This window comes from Lathamus discolor, chromosome 2 (genome assembly GCF_037157495.1).
Source record: "Lathamus discolor isolate bLatDis1 chromosome 2, bLatDis1.hap1, whole genome shotgun sequence".
Taxonomy (NCBI): Eukaryota; Metazoa; Chordata; class Aves; order Psittaciformes; family Psittacidae; genus Lathamus; species Lathamus discolor.
Genome location: NC_088885.1, coordinates 125467588 through 125488583, shown reverse-complemented (window position 1 = coordinate 125488583; position 20996 = coordinate 125467588). Strand labels below are relative to the sequence as shown.

The 20996-nt window shown below is 37.1% G+C and overlaps 1 protein-coding gene across 1 annotated transcript in view; it reads right to left on the bottom strand.

Moving 5' to 3' along the window:
• Positions 1-20996, bottom strand: part of C2H8orf34 (chromosome 2 C8orf34 homolog) — a 154560-nt gene that overhangs the window by 45803 nt on the left and 87761 nt on the right. The window contains exon 8 of the mRNA XM_065668407.1: positions 2200-2335. Within this exon, the coding sequence (XP_065524479.1) occupies positions 2200-2335 (136 nt within the window). The remainder of the gene's footprint in view (positions 1-2199; positions 2336-20996) is intronic.

The window sequence follows — 20996 nt, the reverse complement described above, 5'->3', positions numbered from 1 at the left end:
AATACAGATAAATGCCAACACTTAGGAATTTTCACAGAGATGACACAAATACTCAAGCTATGATCTTAGAGCACAGTAATTTCAATGGCTGTGTCACTGAGTAACAGAAAATTGAATTGTTATTGGATCCAAACAGGAAAAAATAACTATCTTTGTGTCCTTAAAGCCACTTCATGCAACTCTCCGTACCCAGTACTTCAGCTGCTGCAGGAAGGCATCTGACAAACCCACTAAGGAGGCATCTATCAAAACAGAGAGCTAACTGCACTAATAACTCTGCGGAAAGGTGTCCTCAGACTCAGTAAGAAGGAAGGAATGCTCTAAAAAAATAGGTAGACCTTCATCATCTTGAAGAATAAATGCTAGTTTCCTCGCTACTGAATACAACAGCAATACCCGTTTCTCTCCTTTGACTTCCCTTGCCACCAACGACATGGTATATTTTTTTAATTCCTCTAAAGTTTAAAGAAACTGTTAAACTGCAACAAGAGTGAAAAGAACCACAGTCAAGCAGGTATCATCTAATTCCTCACCAAATATATTACACAGTGTAGGAAATGAAGGTATACAGGTGAAATAAATCATTGCTTTGCATTCTCTGATCAGTGACAAAAGGGGATTTAATGAGATCTTTCTCTCACAACTCATATTTTAGACTGCAGAGTCAAACAGTATAGCCAGTCAAAGGACAATAACAATAACCAAGGTTGCCAGGTTTGGCTCAAGATCTGAGCCGTTTATTCCCTGCTGTGCAGGACTGAGAGAATATATAGTGTCTTGGCACCTGCTGTTAGCAGCTATTTTAGGTAATATAAAATTTAATTAACCTTCATAGTAATCCATACAGGATTTTATGTAAATTCAAAAAGACCATGTAGAAAATTTAACATTTCTATTTTCCTTACCTTTCTACTTGTTAATCCATGGACAACTGAGAACAGTTAAAACAAAAAAAAAAAGGTGCCACACTTTAATATAGCTAGTTGTTTGGAAACATTTTACAACATTTTTACAACATTTTACAAGCAATTTGTTTCTAGAGAATTGGGAAGAATCCCACGACTAGAATGTTTGCTGTTTTTTTAAAGTATAAGGCCACACTGTGGACAGCAAAACTCTCTAGAATTACATGGTCATCCAGGCACTGCTGCTCTGACAGCACTATGAGCTGAAGTTCCTTGAGGCTCCACAACTCTGCAAAAGAGATGCTATTGCATGGGTGATTCAGTATGCTTGTAGTTATGCTCCCAGAGCATCAAAAACAAGTTTTGAAGCCCCTCTTCCTATATAAGTGCCTTTTTAAAAGCAGTAATTTACAAGCAAAATGGGAAAGAAGTAGAAACGTAGGGTGGCATATGGCCAAACTTTTGACTTAATTTCACCACAGGTTGCTTTTTATTTACAAGCCGATAATCCCCTCTCAAGCTACACAATAGAGCAGCCATTGGCAAAGGCAGGCAGATAAAATTGGCATGCCTCTGTATTGTTCTTGCTAATCTGAACCATTAACAGAAGGGTGAGAAGGCTAGTTTTGTCATTTAAACAGGCTTAAATCCTTTCCCCAAATGAGCTTTTGTCTACATAGAAGAATGCATCTAGGAAATTTAAGGGGTTTCTGTTAGTGTTGCATTCTCAAGTTGACTTGGCTACCGGAATACCAACCTGTATATTTGTCCCTCATACTGTAAATGCAAGAATTATTTCCAGCTGTCAAAACCAAAAAGGGGTTCAACCCGATTAAATTATTTCTCAGAGGTGAAACAGGATGAGATTATAAAGTGCTAAGAAGCAACTATTTGAAATACTGAACTGCACCTGTGCAACTAAATCTCCATTTATACAGGTGCTTTTCAAATTGGATTTGAACCATTAAATTCCCCGATTCATCCCCTGCAAAACCACAGAAGCTCAAATAACTAATGAAATTCGGAGACAGAAAGGCTTAAAATAGTTTCAAGCTGTGAAGTAAGGCCTAAGACTAACTATGTTCTTTGATTCATTGTTGATGTGACATATCAAGCATAAATATAAGTTGCACAACCCAAATGCTAGAGGTCATAGGGTAGCCAGTAGCTACCTAATTATTTTTTCTTTAGCCCAGGAGAGGTCATCACCTGGCCCATACGCTCAATACATGGCTGAAAACCTGGGGAAAAGAATGCACTGGTTAGCATGATCTGGTTTTGTTTTGCTTTTTACCTGGCACATCTTGCACAGATATTCAACGTGACCTTTGCTTGAGGCTCAGCTGTATATGCGCTTCGAGTTTGATTGAATTTGCTCCCAGAAGACATCACACTTGTTACTCCTTCCATTCTTAGATCATCAAGATCCTCTGCAACAAGACAGAATGACTGGATGAACACACCATTACATTTTGTATCAGTAAAGGCGCTTCACCTGTAGAATCACTGAAGAATGGAACAACTCAAATATCAGGAATAAACCACACAGTTACTTGCATAATAACAGGAAAAGACATTTAAGAGGATTTTTATTTATACGTATTTTTACCATCTTACAAGGGGCTCCTTGTGAAATATTCACTGTCATTTCCACTTCAAACAGCGCTGTGTATTTTTTCAATCGTTATTTCTCTGATCCATTTATAAAAAATTGTCAACAACAGATGCTGTTCAATAGCTCCATTTGATGTAGGGCATATCAAAGGCATATCAAAGAGAAAAAACACCTTTTTGGAGTGTATGCTCCTCCTCTGATTTTTGTCATCATCCATTCACTTAGCAATGAAAAAATATTGGTAAAATAAAAGTGCTCTCACACCCAGAGAATGTAAAATGGATAAACACAATGCATTGAAAGAAACCATAAGATGCATACTTATACCCACCATATTGCTGTAATATTTGGGCAACTCAATACTAACTGGATTTTCTGCTACTTTGAAATCATTCTCATTTTGCAGGAAGACAGCTCAGTCTCTCAGATTTTTCTCTCCAAGATGACACTGGAATAGTGTAGCTCAGTTAAGACTGTTATCCAGATAATGGATACATATGAATTTTCATATATTTATGTTTACAAAAGAAACCTGATGGTAAAGGATCTGAGTGGAGCAGAAAGTGCATAATGGCAGACTTTAAATCCCAACACCAGATGGGGATAAGTCACAGAGAATTTACAGATTAGAAGAGGCAATGTTCAATTACAATTTAAAATACACAAGTAGTCATTACAGATACATAGTGGAGTACCGGGCTTATTTCATACACAAAAGAGTGAGATACAAGTCCCTGAAATATTTCTGGTTGTCCTCTATAGTTCATAGGCACTACTTTTACTGCTGTGCTTCAAACTCCAGACAGTACAGTCAGATTGGCAGCATTACGCCATGTTAACAACACTTTCTGGGAATATTTACCCATTTTACTAAGCAACATTCAAGAACAGCAAGGTTACACTTAAATTCAAATGAATTTTTTGTGACTAAAGTCCTTGAACTAGGTTTTTTTATCAGTTATGTTTTATTTTAAAGAAACTCTCCTTCTTCCTAAAATTCGTTGTCTTGGTGATATTAAAGTGACAGTTCTGAAGTTTCTGGCATCGATCTACACCATTTCCATACCTTTCTCTTTAAATTTAATCTATGGTTAATATACAAACTAATTCAAAGGACTTGGAAGGCTGTATAATAAAGAATTATGAAATTAATCATCTATGAGTCATTTCAGAAAAGGTATTACATATTCAGAACACATTATGTATTAAAATAAATACAGTTTAATTGTGCTTTAAAGAGGTGTGAAAAGTTCCATATTTCTTAACAGACGTAAACCACTGGATGGATTACAGTTTCAATGAAATTGAAGCATATGCCTCAAGGTTTGGGTTTTTTTTTCCCCTAAACAGATGTGATTTCTTTAAATGAGGTTTTCAACAGTTCTCTGCTTGATTAACTTTTGGCTCTCTGATGACTATGTTTTAGTAGAGCAATGACATAGGCTGCCTTCTATCATAGCTTTTATATTTGAATCTGTACATCAAAAACATGGCCTTCTAAAAATTTTAGTCAACATTTTTCTCTCAAGAGAAAACAAAGTGAAGCTTTGTGCAAGAAGCTTGTATGTCAGAGGTTGTAGCTAACAGACAAGTAGACACAATATTATGCAGTATTGATTTATTCTCACATACTTTTAGACCAGTAACATTAATGTTCATGCAAAAATGCAGATTTAAAAACCCCCAAACTACATCATATAAAATTGTATTTTTTTTTCCCAAGGAATTTTCAATGGTCACATTCAGCATTGGATGTAATTTGTCCATGGCAAGCTACAAAAAGCTGTTAATATTCCAGCTAGACAGAGAAGTATAACCCTGTAACCAAATCTGAAGAATAACTGCAGCATTTGATTTCATTTTGATTACTGCCCTTCTGCCTCAGTATAGAATGATTTCAGTCTCTTCTGGATGCCTGAAATTTATAGTGAAGGCACTGCACTTTCTTCTCACTAAAGCAACTGGGCTTTGAGAATCTGCCTTGTTCCCAATACCCATAACTGTGGATGGGAGTTTTTGAGTTGTGATCAAGTTTACATGTCATCTGGCAATCTTTCTGATTGACCACATTCACTATTGAAGGCCCTTAATTAAAAGAGCCCAACAATAAACCATAAAGTAATTTTAGAACTAAACTCAGTGTGTGTGCATATTGTTCAACAATTGATGTATGATTTGCAGAAGCATATTTGTTCATAAATAAGGATGTTATTAAAATAAATACAAAGAATGAGTGCAATAATGCATTTTAACAATCAAAACCATAAAATAAAATAAAATACAGGTTTCCAAAGGCTCAGATGGTTCTACGTAAAATCAGAAAAAATCAGTTTTAGCAAAAAAGGATTTAATGAGAAGTCAATTCAGTTACAGGGTCTGAAACACTGGATATTTTCCTTTGAATTATTTGCTAGACCAACTAGTGATGATATGGCTGAACAGTTCAGTGATTTTATTGAGCAGCAGTGAGGTAATTCACTGAAAAAAGACAGAAAGAAAAGCCAAGTTGAGGTCTGCTTATGTGATAGATGACAAGAATACTGTGAAACTTCTCAAATCCTTAGAAAATTGTTACCTGCCTTTGTAGAGTGATAGGCTGGCAGTTCACGTAAATGAAACAATCTCACTTGTGCTAATAAAAGTTTGTTATTTTAATGCATCACTGTGCACTGTATTCCTTTGATTTAAGCTTAATTCTCTGCTCTTCCCTACATGAATAAGGTGTGTGAAGACCCTACCTTGGTCCTAATGTAATTTCCATTAAGTATGTTTTGTGTAGTAAAAGAAACTACCTACTTACAAAAAAACCCTAACCTTCAATTTTCCTCAAATCAGCAATTCACCAAAATTCACACAGCTGCAATGTTAATGCATTGCCATAACAACAATACACAAAAATACTTAAAAGTGAGATAAAGATCACAAATGTAGCACACCATAGCACAGAACCAGATGTTTTCTGTATTAATGATAATGCTGCACTAAGCTAAATTCTTTGTGATTTTTTTATAGACAATTTTCATCATAAAGGAAAGGGGGAAAAGGCTATCCATTTCAGCTAAACAAAAACATAGTAATTATTTACTTCCTTTCTTTTGGGGGTAGAAGGATTGGGGAAAGGTAAAGGGGCACTATTGCCAAGAGTTCTAGAAACTGTGCAAGATTGTTTAATGTCTTGAGTTGACAGCCTGTGAAATAATCTTATAAACATCTCCTATAGGACTCACACACACCATTCACTTTAAGGACAGAGGTCTTCTTATGCAAAACTCATATTAAATGCAGTGAAAATGCAGTTGCACAGAAGGCTGAAGTAATCTGGTTATGTGCTACATTGCTTGTTATGATCCAGTCACTTTTGCCTCCTTCCTCCATTATAAAACATGAAGTAATTTCCCAGGAGTAATACAAGAAGTATAAGGTGCAAAGCTGGAAAAAGTCCTGGTTCATCTTTAGAGAGGGTATGACAGCTCAGAGTCTGTTCAGTCTAATGTTAAGAAAAGCCCTAAATGTTTTCACATGAGGGAAAAAAATCAGACAATGAATTCTGATCTATGTTCTTGCAGGCAACCAGTCAATTCTGATGCACCAGTAAAATAATGCCTCTTTCTTTGAAGACATCGATTTCTTAAGGCAGTATTTTTGCATCATGATAGACATTGATATAGACATTGATGTATTCCATATACATAGCATTGATTTGTCAGGGATTGTTGACTGAAGCACAGATTCCAAATACATTTAACTGCTCTAATTAAAATGAAAACAAGATAACCCCCAAAACCCCAAACAGACAAAAAAAATCACTCACCCCTCAAAGAAACCAACAGAAAACCCCGATTGCCAATAACAGTTCTGTTTGAATTCCAGGAATTTACGCTGCTTTATATGTCATACTTCTATGTTTGTTATTATGTTAATAAATCCTTTCCATTTCAGGTAAAGTTTCTTACCAATATTGACAGAGTCCAATAAAACCCCAAAAGAACAGTTGGAAAAAGTAGGAATTAAACTTCCAGACAAAAAAAAAATTATCTAGAACACCTGATGCTCCACTCCCCAAAATTATGTTTAATCATTTACTTCAACAGAAACAAAACTGGAGTTATCTTCTGCAATACACTAGCTACGGGGCATTTCACTTTGTTTCTTTTTATTCATCTATGACTTCAACATCATGGAGTAGGCAATGCTGTTAGTCTCGTACATATTTTCTCATATGTTTTCCTATCAACATCTTCAAATACTGGCATCTGACCGATTCAGACCCATACCATAGACTATTGATGCAAATATCATCCTAAGTAAATCCATCAAGAGACTCTCATTTCTTAGAGCAATTTTAGATATCTGGACCCAATGCTCTGAAGACATCTTACTTTATAAGCACCTCAAGTTGACAGTAAATTCCCTAAATATTTGTGCTTCCAGTGATGGATATATGCAAAAGCAATTGAAACATGATGGAATTAACACACAAAGTATCCTGTTGTAATGAAGTTGTTCTAATTTCATTTGAACACACTTCAGAATCTTGGACAACTATGCTAAGCACTGGCCCACAAGGCTCCTGCTTAGTCTCCCTTTTTCCACTAGGTGGAATATTTGTTTATCACATAAAACAAATTACTTGCAGGCAAGAGTGATGTAGCAGACATAGGGGATTAAGAGTCTCGCTTAAGATGCAGTGCCTGGACTTCAGAGCCTCATTCCAAATCAGACAGTTGAAGTTTATAACGCAAGTCTTGGATATCCTAACTGCCCAAAGCACTGACTGAATGCAATATTGCAGTCTTATTTTATTTAAATGAGAAAATCAATTACCACAGTTGAAAAGAGCTGGCCTTACACCCTCTTATCATTCCCTACTGGTAATCCTAGGCCAGATGATATAATATTACCAAATAGAATCCTACCATCACAGAATGGTTTTCATTGGAAGTGATCTTAAAGACCAGATAGTTCCAACTGCCTGTCATGGGTAGGGACACCTTCCACTAGACCAGGTTACTCAAAGCCCTGTCCAGCCTGGCCTTGAACACTGCCAGGGATGTGGCAGACACAGCTTCTCTGGGCAACCTGTGCCAGTGCCTCACCACCCTCACAGTAAAGAACTTCTTCCTTATATCTAATCTAAAAATACGCTCTTTCAGTTTGCAGGCATTACTACGTACCGTTACTACATAACTACACCCTCTGACTACATAAGCACTGTTGCTTCACATCAACAGTGATTTCAAACACATTGGTCTGCACTTTCAACTAGGCAGTTTCATTCAGCACTAAAGAATTGTTTCAAACACTTTATTTTTACAATAACACAAATCTACTATTGATTGGAGCACATCAATTAACTCTACATTTCCAATAAAATATCATTTAGATTATTTCACTTGTTACATCACATTCTATAATTTATTACTGCAACTGCAACAATTGTACAAAAGTACTTGCACTATAATAATAATACAGAACCACAGAAAGGACATAATGAGAAAATCTACAAACCAATCACAAATTCTGGACTTCAGAGGGCAAAAGGAATGTCTTTTAATGTTTTTCCTTGGCAAGCTTTTTCTTTTTTTGCACTTTAACTTAAAGTAAAATAACTTTAAATATTAAAAGCAAATTTGGATCAATATTTCTAATCAGTGCTAATTCTGATGTTGTTTACTTATGCAACCACTACATTTAATGGCATCTGCAATTCAGACCTCAGTCCAACTCTGCATTCTTAAAGAAAACAACCAAAAAGAGATTTGTCATAATAGTAGAAAAAGTCTTGTTTAAGTCAGTCAGCTTTTTTTTCAATCATATAAAAAATATCAAAGCATTAGAAAGATATGCATATTTAAAACATTTTATTTTGTTTTCAATTTCAGGTTGGATTTTTATTTTCTATCAAAAAGGAGCCAGCCATAATATTTTTCAAGTGTATTTAGTTAATGTAGTACAGATGTTCCTTACAATATAAGTCCAAAATACTGAATTCAACATTACCGTTGTTTATGTTTTTCTTTATTAAATCTAGTTCAAATTATACTGATAATTTGCATGCTGTTTTTATGAATTTTTATAAGAATAAGCTAAGATGAATAACAATTCATAAATTCAGTGGTACACCTCACTAAAAATAAAGCAACTACAGTGAATTTCAGAGAAGATATTAAATTGCTCAGCTTTGTATGAATTTGCACTGGGGGCCCCATTCATATTTCTTTGCATCCACGTAATTTACCCTACCAGCCCCTTAGCAAGAGGCCAATGGAAATTCATACACTTTTTATTGAAATGAAAGTTGAGGCAAAGCATAAAAATGACAAATAATCTTATGCCGAACATTTCCAGTAATGCTGAACCTTCCAATATTTTCTTCTGAAATATTATTATTAAAAGCATTTCTGGAATGCCAGTTACCAGAGCATCTGTGTGCCCCATTCTGTAAACCTACCTAGATCAAGGATTCCTGCAGTGGAAACATCTCTCTTCCCCCAACTTTTTTTCTTTTTTGTAATTATCAAATTTAAAAAGTAGTCAAACACCTTACTGTCCTTCAGAGAATCATCTCCATGAAAAGAAAAACACACTAAGTTAGAAGCAAGATGCTTGAACAGCTGAAATTTTCATAAAAAAAAATAATGCTTTTCAGTCAAGCACTATACCCAAATGCACCCAGCTGCAGCCCAAGCTGTTGTGTTAGCAAAGTTCTAGTTAATTTAGGGATTCATATATGAATGATGTCAGACTGGGCAATCTCTAAATTCTGTGTGCAGAGCCACATTTAGCAAAGGATGTGTTGTATGCGAATGTTCATCGCAAGCTCTAGGTGCGACTAGACTGAGACAGAAACGTATTAGTAAATCTATGATAATCGCAAAACCCCTTAGATAATATAGCTGATAGAAACAAACCATGGATCTTTGTTATTGCTCTTCGAACGTGTGCCTAGTTGCAAAGGGACAACTGCTCTCCTTGTCACCTCTGCTAACTGTGAATCAAAGAATGAGTACAAGATGGCATCTAACAACTGAAGCTCTGCTGTTTCTTCCAGTTCCATCCCACTACCAGCTTGCACCTACTCTTCTTTGTCCTGAGACAAGACTATCTGTTTTGTATCACTGTCACTATTTTGGCCAGACACTGGGACATCTGGAAGACTGCACTGTCTACACTTAGAGCAGCAGACACTGAGCTGGATACCATCAACGTACCAATGGCATCACCACTGACAGTACATGCTCTTCCTCACTTATTCATTAAGTTCATAACCACTGATGTCTTTTGAGAGATGGCAGAACAGATTTTTAAAATAGAATTTTATATCTCCAGCAGGGTTAAGCAGATAAAGGAGCAGGTGTGTCAAAAACATCCCACACACCCAAAAGATTAGCCAGGCAATAAATTTCTAAACAAACAACTCAGTTTCCCTGTAATACTTTTACTGAAGAGAAATTAATGCTTTTTAAATAAACTTTTGGTTACTGAAAAAACTCTGTAGTTGAGGCGCTGTATAGGTGCTGCCTATTCTCTTAAGTTTGTTTTGTGTAACCTATCAGTCCTGTGCACTATCAGGTTATGTTTGCTCACGCTTTTGGTTCACAGAATCACAGAATCACAGAATCCCAAGGGCTGGAAGGGACCTAAAAAGATCATCTAGTCCAACCCCCCTGCAAGAGCAGGGTAACCTACAGTACATCACACAGGAACTTGTCCAGGCGGGCCTTGAATATCTCCAGTGCAGGAGACTCCACAACCCCCCTGGGCAACCTGTTCCAGTGCTCTGTCACTCTTACAGTAAAGAAGTTCTTCCTGATGTTAACGTGGAACTTCCTATGCTCCAGTTTACACCCATTGCCCCTTGTCCTATCACTGGATATCACTGAAAAAAGCCTAGCTCCATCATCCTGACACCTACCCTTCACATATTTGTAAACATTGATGAGGTCACCCCTCAGTCTCCTCTTCTCCAAGCTAAAGAGACCCAGCTCCCTCAGCCTCTCCTCATAAGGGAGATGTTCCACTCCCTTAATCATCTTTGTGGCTCTGCGCTGGACTCCTTCAAGCAATTCCCTGTCCTTCTTGAATTGAGGGGCCCAGAACTGGACACAATATTCCAGATGCGGCCTCACCAAGGCTGAGTAGAGGGGGAGGAGAACCTCTCTTGACCTACTAACCACTCCCTTTCTAATGCACCCTAAGATGCCATTTGCCTTCTTGGCCACAAGAGCACATTGCTGGCTCATGGTCCTCCTATCCACCAGGACCCCCAGGTCCCTTTCCCGTTCACTACTTTCCAGCAGGTCAACCCCCAACCTGTACTGGTACATGGGGTTGTTCTTCCCCAGATGCAAGACTCTACACTTGCCCTTGTTAAATTTCATCAAGTTTCTCCCCGCCCAACTCTCCAGCCTGTCCAGGTCTCGCTGAATGGCAGCACAGTCCTCTGGTGTGTCAGCCACTCCTCCCAGTTTTGTGTCATCAGCAAACTTGCTGAGGGTGCACTCAGTTCCCTCATCCAGGTCATTGATGAAAATATTAAACAGCACCGGTCCCAGCACCGACCCCTGAGGAACTCCACTAGTCACAGACCTCCAGCTAGATTCTGCGCCATTGACCACAACTCTCTGCCTTCTTCCTTTCAACCAGTTCTCGATCCACCTCACTACTTGATCGTCAAGCCCACACTTCCTTAGCTTATCTATGAGGATGCTGTGGGAGACAGTATCAAATGCCTTACTGAAATCAAGAAAAACTACATCTACCGCTCTACCATCATCCCTCCACCTAGTCACTTCCTCATAGAAGGCTATAAGGTTGGTCATACATGACTTCCCCCTCATAAAACCATGTTGGCTGTTCTTAATGACCCCCTCATCCTTGATATGCCTAGTGATGGAGTCAAGAATAAGTTGTTCCATCACCTTTCCAGGGATGGAGGTAAGGCTGACCGGTCTATAGTTACCCGGGTCCTCCTTCTTGCCCTTCTTATAGATTGGTGTGACCTTTGCCATCCGCCAATCCTCAGGCACCTCGCCCGTTTCCCACGACTTACCAAAGATGATGGAAAGTGGCCTAGCAATGACCTCCACCAGCTCCCTCAGCACCCGTGGGTGCATTCCATCCGGACCCATCGATTTACAGATGTCCAGATTGCATAGCTGATCCCTAACCCAATCCTCATCTACCAAAGCAAACTCCTCCTTTGTCCTGACTCCTTCTGGGGCTAGAAGGCTTTTGTTTTGGCACATTGCTTGCGCGAGCATACTGCAATTCAAGACAGAGAGTTGGCTGAATTGGAAAATAATGTAGTGGTACATGTAATACATGTGGCTGCTACACTTTCACTGAGTATTGCAGGACCAGTTTATTGCCTATATAATAAATCAAGCATTGAAGCATGCTAGTTCATGTAATGTTAGCTCACACCTACTATCTTATATATCATAAAGGTACATTTGCTTTTACTTGGCACTACTTTATCTTCTGGGTATGAATTAGTACCATATTTCTCCAGAAGATCTCATTTCAGAACTATAAAACCATCTTATAAACAAATCAGAGAATGTTACCTGACAGTTCTGCTTCACAAGACATACTAAGGTTAATCATGACTCCCCTGAACTCAACTGGAATTTGCCATTGACTCCATAGACTGAAAAGTTATGTAAAATATGTCAAGTTTCTCTCTTTGGGGTTTTAGCTCCTTAATAGGAGAGCTGTGAAACTCCCAGAGATCTTGAGAGGTGCTTAACTTGAGCCAGTGACTCAATTCCCCATATGTAAAGATAAGGTAATTCCTCTTACCAATAGTAATGGTATGGTTTAACTGGAGTCCATGGCAGTGGAACTGAATGCTCCCTGGTGGCCACTGTATGCCGTCCTCTGTGGAGTACAAGAACTGCGGACAAACCATTCAACACTATTCTATTAATTGAGAGGGAGGCAGAAGTCTTAGACTGTAAAGCCAGTTTTACATCAGATAGCAAATGTTCCTTAAAGAATCATAAAAAAACAAGGATGAAGGAAACTCAGAACCTTAGGAAGCACAACTGTCATATGCTGGAAGGAGGCAGCAAGAAAGAGTACATCTTATCACAAAAGATAAATTACTAATTCAGGATGTTTTCCATCTCAGAAAGAACCATCTGTACTAAATTTCTAGAGTGCAGGCAGTTAGACAGACAACCTAAAAAATGAAATGAGGTCAAACTGGCAGTACAAACCATACCAACAGGAAGAACAAAGAAAATGAGAAAAATTAAGAACTCTAAACTGAAAGCATCTTCAACAATACACAGCAGAGGTCTATTTCAAGCAAAAAGAAAACAGGTAACATTGCACTAAGAGGAAAGTTAGGTCAACACAAGAAGGACAGTTGTTCATGATTTTCAGTCTTCGGGCACACTAGCAAAGCTCACTGGCCCTAAAACGTTACTAGCTCAGGTGGTGGAAGAATGAGGTCACACTCCAAGATGCTAACCAACAACTGCTAAGGGTGCAGTTCTGTAAGACAGTAGCTTGTTCCCAGTGATAAGGTCCCACTTCTTTCATCCTCTTACCCCTTTCTACTGTTCCCAGTGATATCAGTGCTTGATTTTTATCTGACCCTGATGTGAGCTCATTCAGGAGAAATAATTGCTGGAATCTTCTTGACACCTGGCTTAGTGAGCTGCACTGGCACACTAAGGAGTCATACAAGCATTAAAATCAGTTTAAAGGAAACAACAGGAGCATACAAGCCCCACTTGAAGAAACAGAGGAGGAAGCAGGACCAGTTTATTTAATGAAAGAAATCTGCCATATTCAGTTAGACTTAGCTCATCTACCATAGCCATACCCTAAAGGGGTAAAATCATTAGGTATTTAAGCAACACTAAGAACTCATCATATGAACATGTTTCTACTGGACTAAGGAGCCAGAAGAAAAAAAAAGATGTTCATCAAAATATCAGAAATAAAAGAAAGCAAGACATAATATTTACATTGACAGAAGGACACCCCATCTGCACCCCTCCTGCTTCTAAGGACCATAAAAATTAGTGTAATTTTGCTTCTGTCAAGCAACAAGAATCAAAGTTTTTCAAAACTGGTACTACATCAGAGTACTCAAGTATGTAATCCAGAAAGCATCCCTAATACAATATCAAAATATGATTCTTAGTAGTACGTGTTAGAGCATTAAGGATATGATTTTGGACTTTGTTTTTGAATTTATTACATTTGGCAGTAATCTCTGCCTTTCAGGTTTTTTTAACTGAGTAATGCCAAGCTGATATAATCTAGTATGACTGAACATGTAAATAAGCTTGAACTTGAGAAGCAGATTAAGATGTCTTGCTACCAACACAATGTCTTAACTTCTTACACCTTTTCTTCATCTGTTTTAGAATTCCTGAAATATGGTAATGTAAATGAATTAAATGAATTCTGATATTATGATATGATTGTATAAAGATTTTTTTAAAGTGAAGGAAGACTTAACAGATGTTTCTTGCTGTACCAACAGATGAAAGAAAAACTGAAGTTGCAGCTACTTTGAAAGTTATCACAAATGAGAGAGGTCATTGATGTGCTCAAAGAAATTTTCAAAATACGTAATTTATCAGTTTCACTATCATGGATACAAATATTCTGAAACTAATGTACATTTGCTTGTCCATAAAATGACATCATCTTAATTCAACTGCATTCCTCCAAATAGCAACACCCCTTCGGTTTCCTAAAATACAAGAAGCAGTTTGTAGCATCTGATAATGCTTCAGCAGATCCACAGAAATACCTTTTTTTAGCTCCCAAATGACATTTTAAATAACATATGTACACTGAAAGTTCCCTTTCACATGAGCACCCAAAAAAAGTCCTGAGCAAGAAACTCTCCCAGCTGTCACAAACTTACTCTTCCCTATCACTTGAGCAGCTTAGTTTGTAGACATTTTCGTTAAGCACCCTGAGTAAATACCCATAGCAGCTAACTTTCACACCAGTGAAAGTCTCCCATCTGTTTAATGTTCTGTTCCAGGTATCACCTACTTGTGAAAACTTTATCTATGTGAAGATTCAATATAATGTGAAATATTGCCAAATTATTTTTCACTTACAAGTTAGAAATTATGTTCAATATAAACAAACCAAACCAGTATAATCAAAACAAATTCTAAAGAACTGGCCATCAGAAACACAATTCCCAAGGCACTGGTGGTATAATTACGATGTTTATAGACTTTGGAACTTTCAACAGAAGAGCTTTGATTCCTTAAGCAAATACATTATTCAAATATTTTCAACAATGCTTTTGAACACATCAGTAGACAAACAATACTCAAAGATGAAAAAATAACTACTGCTCAGCACCTTAACATATTTTGTCTCTAGTAACTAGACTTACATTTAGAGTAAATTTCACAAAACAAGTACTATTTTTATCAGGTCCTTATGTCAATATTCATTAAAAAATGCAGTGACAAAGCCTAATTATCTGTGACTGATATGACCCAGTTGCTATCCATTTCCTGAAAAAAAACACCAACCAAACAAAAAAAAAACCCAGGAAAATCAGTTGCTCTCAGAAATACTCAAATATGTCAAAAGCCCATTACCCAAGTAAGTGTGAAGAACAATTGATAAAACCCTCTGCAAAGATACATTTCCCCATGCAGCCAAATAGAGAAATAGGTCTGCAAACTATTGTCAGACACCTTGCCAAGACGCCTCTACGCCAAACATTACTTAGAGTACTTTTGCACCTAGGTGATAGTGATTGAATAAATAACTCTGTGACATTCTGAGGAACCGTTTCTCCACAGTCGTTACTTCACATGTGCCTATGGCTATATATACCCTGACTGAGAGTCAGAAATAGAAATGAAATGACACAGTTCTTTTGTATGTGTAAAAATGACAACCATTCAGTCAGCTTCTGAGTATTGTAAATACAATATAGACCAATTCATTTATCAAGAAAAAAAACATTTGACTTTGATGTACTGGAGTAATCTTTTAGAGATGTGGCAGGTGAGCAAGACATAAAAATTCCACAGGTAAGCATCAATTAAGAATTACTGTACTCTCTGTGTGTAGGGGAGAAATGAGGACTCTTGTCCAAAGTTCAGTGTTTGAAGAAGTTCAGTTACATGTTCAGTTACAGGTACTTTCTTATAATGTAACAGGGAGCTACCACAATGAATGGTAACTTCTCTGTAAGGCACACGCAAAACATGCACCCATCTATATACTCGGGATGAAAACAGCTGATTTGCCTTCAGGTACTCAGAAATCTGCAAGAAATAGGAGGAATTTTTCCACATAAAAACTAAAATGTGCACATGACAAGTATGGCTTATCTTCTCAGTCTTGAAGCTTTATGTTCTCAGTAGAGTTTAGTTTGGCAAAAGATCATACATAAGAACAAAATTAGTTATCCTTCATTTGCATTTTACATAAATAATAAATTGTGATTTATAATATTTATTTATATATTGATTATAAATAGTAATAAATGTGTTTCTTATACAAATATTACTTTTTTCAGCCTACTGGACAATAATTCTCTGAAGAATCTTAAGCTGAAATTTCACATCAAAAGCAACCTGCAGGAAGACTAAGAACGGATTACATGCAACATTACTTTGGTATTTCAATGTCACCATTTATAGTTTCAAAAAGAGGAAAATTTAATAGTCAATAACATTTAAAATTTCTGCAATAATGCAAGAATGTTTGGGAGAAAAAAGAAAGTATGTTCTTTACCTTTGTTGGAAAGCACAAATATGTGACTATCACTTTTTTATTATGAACTATGCCTTTAAGAACAATTTTGTATTATTGTTTCATTTACAACATCTTTCAAGTCTTTATTCTCATCATATTGAAAACAATCCCTTTATAACTTCTGGTTTTAATAAAATAAGGGGAGAAGCCTTTTTGAAGCCACAATTGGATTTGTCTCTCTTTGCATCTGGCTAAAAATCAAAACTGAAAAATCCTATTATTTACATATTTATTTATATTTAATTATTCCCAGGACCATAAACTTTCTCTGTAGAGAATTAAAAACAATGTAATTACTATAATTCTTTTCATTTCCATTTTATTTCTTCATTATTTGATACTTCAAAGATACACTATTTCTTTACAGAAAAGAAACTTGGGCTACATCAATGTTACCCAGAAAACAGTAAGCCAATACATGTAGCCTTTTGTGTTCAAAACTCCTCCTTCTGTCACAAAGGCACATTATAATCTCAATCTGCTCTGTCCAGGAAAGTATAAACTTTATGCATTTAACATCACATCCTATTAAATTTTAATTTCTTTTTCAGCTGCTCAATATTTCAACATTTTGCTAACCATTTTCATTCTTATTTTTATATATTCTTTCAAAGGTGACTCACCGTCTCTCTTCCCATGATCATGCTTCCCCCCAGCAAAACCTTGGCTTTATATGCGTCAGTGGCCTAACTCATATTTCACTGTATTGAAGCCAGGACTTAACTCTTGTAAGTGTGCTTCCTGTGCCAAGATAGCGATGATTTAAGGAGTAGTTTCACAATCATTTTAAGCTAAACCAAGTCTGTACTGCCACTGAAAGAGTCAGAACTGCCTGTCTCCCATGTCAGCTGACTAATAGTTTCTGTCCTGACACCAGTGCTGCTTGTGTGGCCCACCAAGGGCTGGGTCAAGGAGCTCATCTGCCTGAAGGTTCTCTCTTTTGCTGTTTTGTTGATTTTTAGCCCAGCTCAGACTCACTTTTTCATATTTTCTTTGAGGTTTCTTGCTCAGACATGTACTGTTTTAAATAGGCAATCATAAGAGACAATTTTGAAATACAGCTCAATACTTTTTCAAATCAGTGTCTGGTGATAAAGAATCATAGAATGGTTTGGGTTGGAAAGGACCTTAAAAATCACATAGTTCCACACCCCTGCCATGGCAGAAATACCTTCCAGGTTGCTCAAAGCTTCATACAAACTTGCCTTGAACACCTCCAGGGAGGGGTCATCCATAACTAATCTGGGGAACCCATTCCAGTGTGTCACCACCGTCACAGTAAAGAAATTTTTCCTTATATCTAATCTAAAACTACACTCTTTCAGTTTAAAGCCATTCTCCCTTGTCCTTGTAAAAAGTCCCTCTCCAGCTTTCATGTAGGCCCCCTTTAGGTAGGTTGCTAGAACTCCCTAGAGCCTTCTCTTCTGCAGTTTGAACATCCTCAACTCCCTCAGCTTGTCTTCCTGTAAAAAAAATTAAATCAGGCTCGTGGCTGATTATTGAAGTTAAAATAGAGGAAAACACAAGGAAGCATCTTCATAGAAAATAATACAACATTACCATGAAATATAATTTTTATTTTCCTTGGAATGTGATGCTGAAATCCTGTAGGTTGCAGTTTGAGGAAATATTCAGGAGTTATAAGAAATTAGTTTTAGGAGTTATTTTAAACACCTCTTGTTTTGGATTTTCTTCATGGAAAAATATTGCATGAATTATCTTGAAGTCATTGCAGTAATAGGTAAGTACAGAGACAACACACAGAAATTGACAAAACTTTAACAACTCCAAAGAAAATGGTTGAAAGATAAATTTGCTCCAAAAATAGATACTAAACTTAAACCAACACTCTTTCTGACTACAGGGAAAACAAACATAGAAAGTGTAATAAGGAAAGGATTCAGAATACAGACTTACAGACAATGGATTCCAATGTCAAATCATACTTACTGTAACTTTGTAGACTTCAAATAATTTAATATCAAACGTAACTCAGGTCCTTATATTTAAAACTAGCATCCTGCCTCTTCCTTGCCCCATCATTGTCCATGGAAACACTTTTTTTCTGTTTAGATTTGGTACTTGGGTGTATGTTTACTGTTTACTGACTGGAGTTGATGTTCCCAAAGGTCTTTTCCTACCTAGTTCATTCTATGGTTCTACTTGCACCTCTCTCACCCCTCCTTAGTCCTTACTAATTAAGCAAACAACCCAGCAGCTATTTATGACAACAAACAGACATCCTTCAGCTGAAATGCTCCTTTAGGTTCTTTGTATTAATTAATTAATTTTCCAGCATTCTTATTGTTTGATGTTACAAACTGATGATTACTCCTTATTTCTCTTCTCATTAATTCTTCTGATTTTAATTTTTCATATCCTAAATTCTTTTCAGTCTCAACAGACGCCCACTCTACCACCCTTTGCAGTACAGCCTTTGCTACATTTTGCCTCTTTCTCATCTTTGCTACATTAGTAGTCAGAATGTCCTACATACAATAGTACTTTCTGCCAGTATATTCAATACAAACAACTGTGCCTTCATGAATGCCGGGTCACTAAAGAAAATGCAAGAACAGAAGCTGGTAGCACTAGTTTTGATGTCAGCAGGTGCACTGCAGACACTACAGCAATGTGTCTAAGCTAGCACTGAACTTGCAAACTGAAGGTATAGTGTTCCACAGTAATCCTGTGCATCATAGCAATGTTTAATGAGCTCCTTGATCTGCTCAAAATTGCTAGATAACACACTACAAAAGCTGGCACTGCCAGTGGTGTCTGACTTGGCCTGTTTGAAATTATCCTTTGCATGCCAGTCACAGCATTTACTGCTGTATTTGTAATTTTACCTGAGGAAAGTTCTCTCGTGTAATTCATGAAGACAGCACTCGAAGACAAATGGGATACTGGAAATTGTTGGTGGACCGAAGAGCTATTTAGAGATGCTTTTATTTATTTTTTTATTTTCAGTGTCTCTCCTCTCATTTTTATCAAGGCTTACCAAATCTAATTTTGAGTTCTGCAAGAATCACAAGAGTTACCTTTCTGAAAAAGCTTTTTAATTTGCTATAAAGGATTTTTTTAGTTCACTCTATTCTTTCTTCTCCACGTTTATCCTTTATCCTCTATTTTGCTTTCAGCAATTACAATCATTAGAAAAAAACCCAATTCAATTTCAATTTAATTTTACAAATCAGAACACTCTCAGAATCTCTTCACATTCAAAACACTATTAGAAAGAATGGCTGGCCAAGCAACAGCCTTTTAATATATGTTGAATCAACTGTTTTCAAGTATGAACAGGTAACAAAGTTTGGATTTTGCCACGTTATTTGCGGTTTCTCATATTACTTACTGCTTGCAGCATTTTAAAGGACACTTCTCTTGTGATTTTTACATTTAGTATTCCACTTAATATCATGTTCAGTGGTAAGAGCACACATCTTGCAATAAAATTAAAATGCTGCCTGGTCATGAACAGAAACAGACACAAAAAAAAATAAAAGTCTGTAAGCAGCACAAGTCATTAATCTTGATTTCTAAGAATTTGTGTTACATCCCAATAAATCCTTCACAATAATTTCACGTGTTTCCCTCCATATTTCTTACAGTATCCTCTCCCTAGTAGCTCTGCCCATCTTCCTTCTTTTCCTTCCTTCATGAACTCAAACAGCTTGTCCCAAATTGCTTGAGCAAGTCAGCAGATGCTTTGTTTGATGTAGAGCCATAATACTGATCCATTTGCAATAGTATGTCTTTAGTTTGTACTGAAGCTTCAGGGTGGTACTAATGAGATTGTCTTCTATCCAGACACTATGTTTCAGGAAATAGGAAGAAGTTTTATGTATTAAATGCCTGTCAAATTCTGCTGAAATTTGCCAGTAAAATTACTAGGAGTAGAACCTAAAGAAAGATGGGCACACCTTAGAAATCATCTAAGTGTACAGAAAACCAGCTTCATGGGAAAGCAGGGGCTGAAAACTTTGGATGCAAAATGGTATAGAGGGGAGGTCACTACTGGGTTACATGACACAAAGCTTGTGGCTTTGCAACTATGTTACTGTGAACATTTACACCAGTTAAATACACACTGGATAAAACAGGTATCAGTAGTTGCAGTTTTATAAGCTTTGTCCTTGAAATATCAAATGTATGATGTCTCTGGCAGTCTCACCCTGTGTGATGTTACTATCAGCTGAAATGATCTTCCCCTCCTCTGACACACATTGCTGCTCTTCTAGACAGAAACAGGCTTTCCTAATGCACTGGGCTGAAAACAGCAGCGATTCACAAGCTGATTTAAGAGCAGATCAGATGCCTCTGCCCTGAGGGCTTCCACATCTATTAAAGGTGCAGGGTCAGGCAGATGGCCAAGGGTGGCAAAACCTTCAGCCAACAATCTCCTGCTGCAAGTCTGTCAGAAGCCAAACAAGAATCAATTTATACTCACTAACGATTTTGCATGCCCTTTTTCATTCCTTCTCTAAACTGATATGTATAAAAGTCTTCAACTTCTGTCTGTCTCCAGGCATTTCCCTCTCACATTTTCCAAACTCCTTCCCTTCTGCTGTATCCACTCTGAGATGAGGGTGCCAAGAATAGAAAACCTTTACACCAAACTGGGATAGATCACTGGATACACACAGGGGCAACTGAAAGAGACTTGAAAGTGAGCAAAATATGCAGCGCAGACAAGGTTACACATTGAC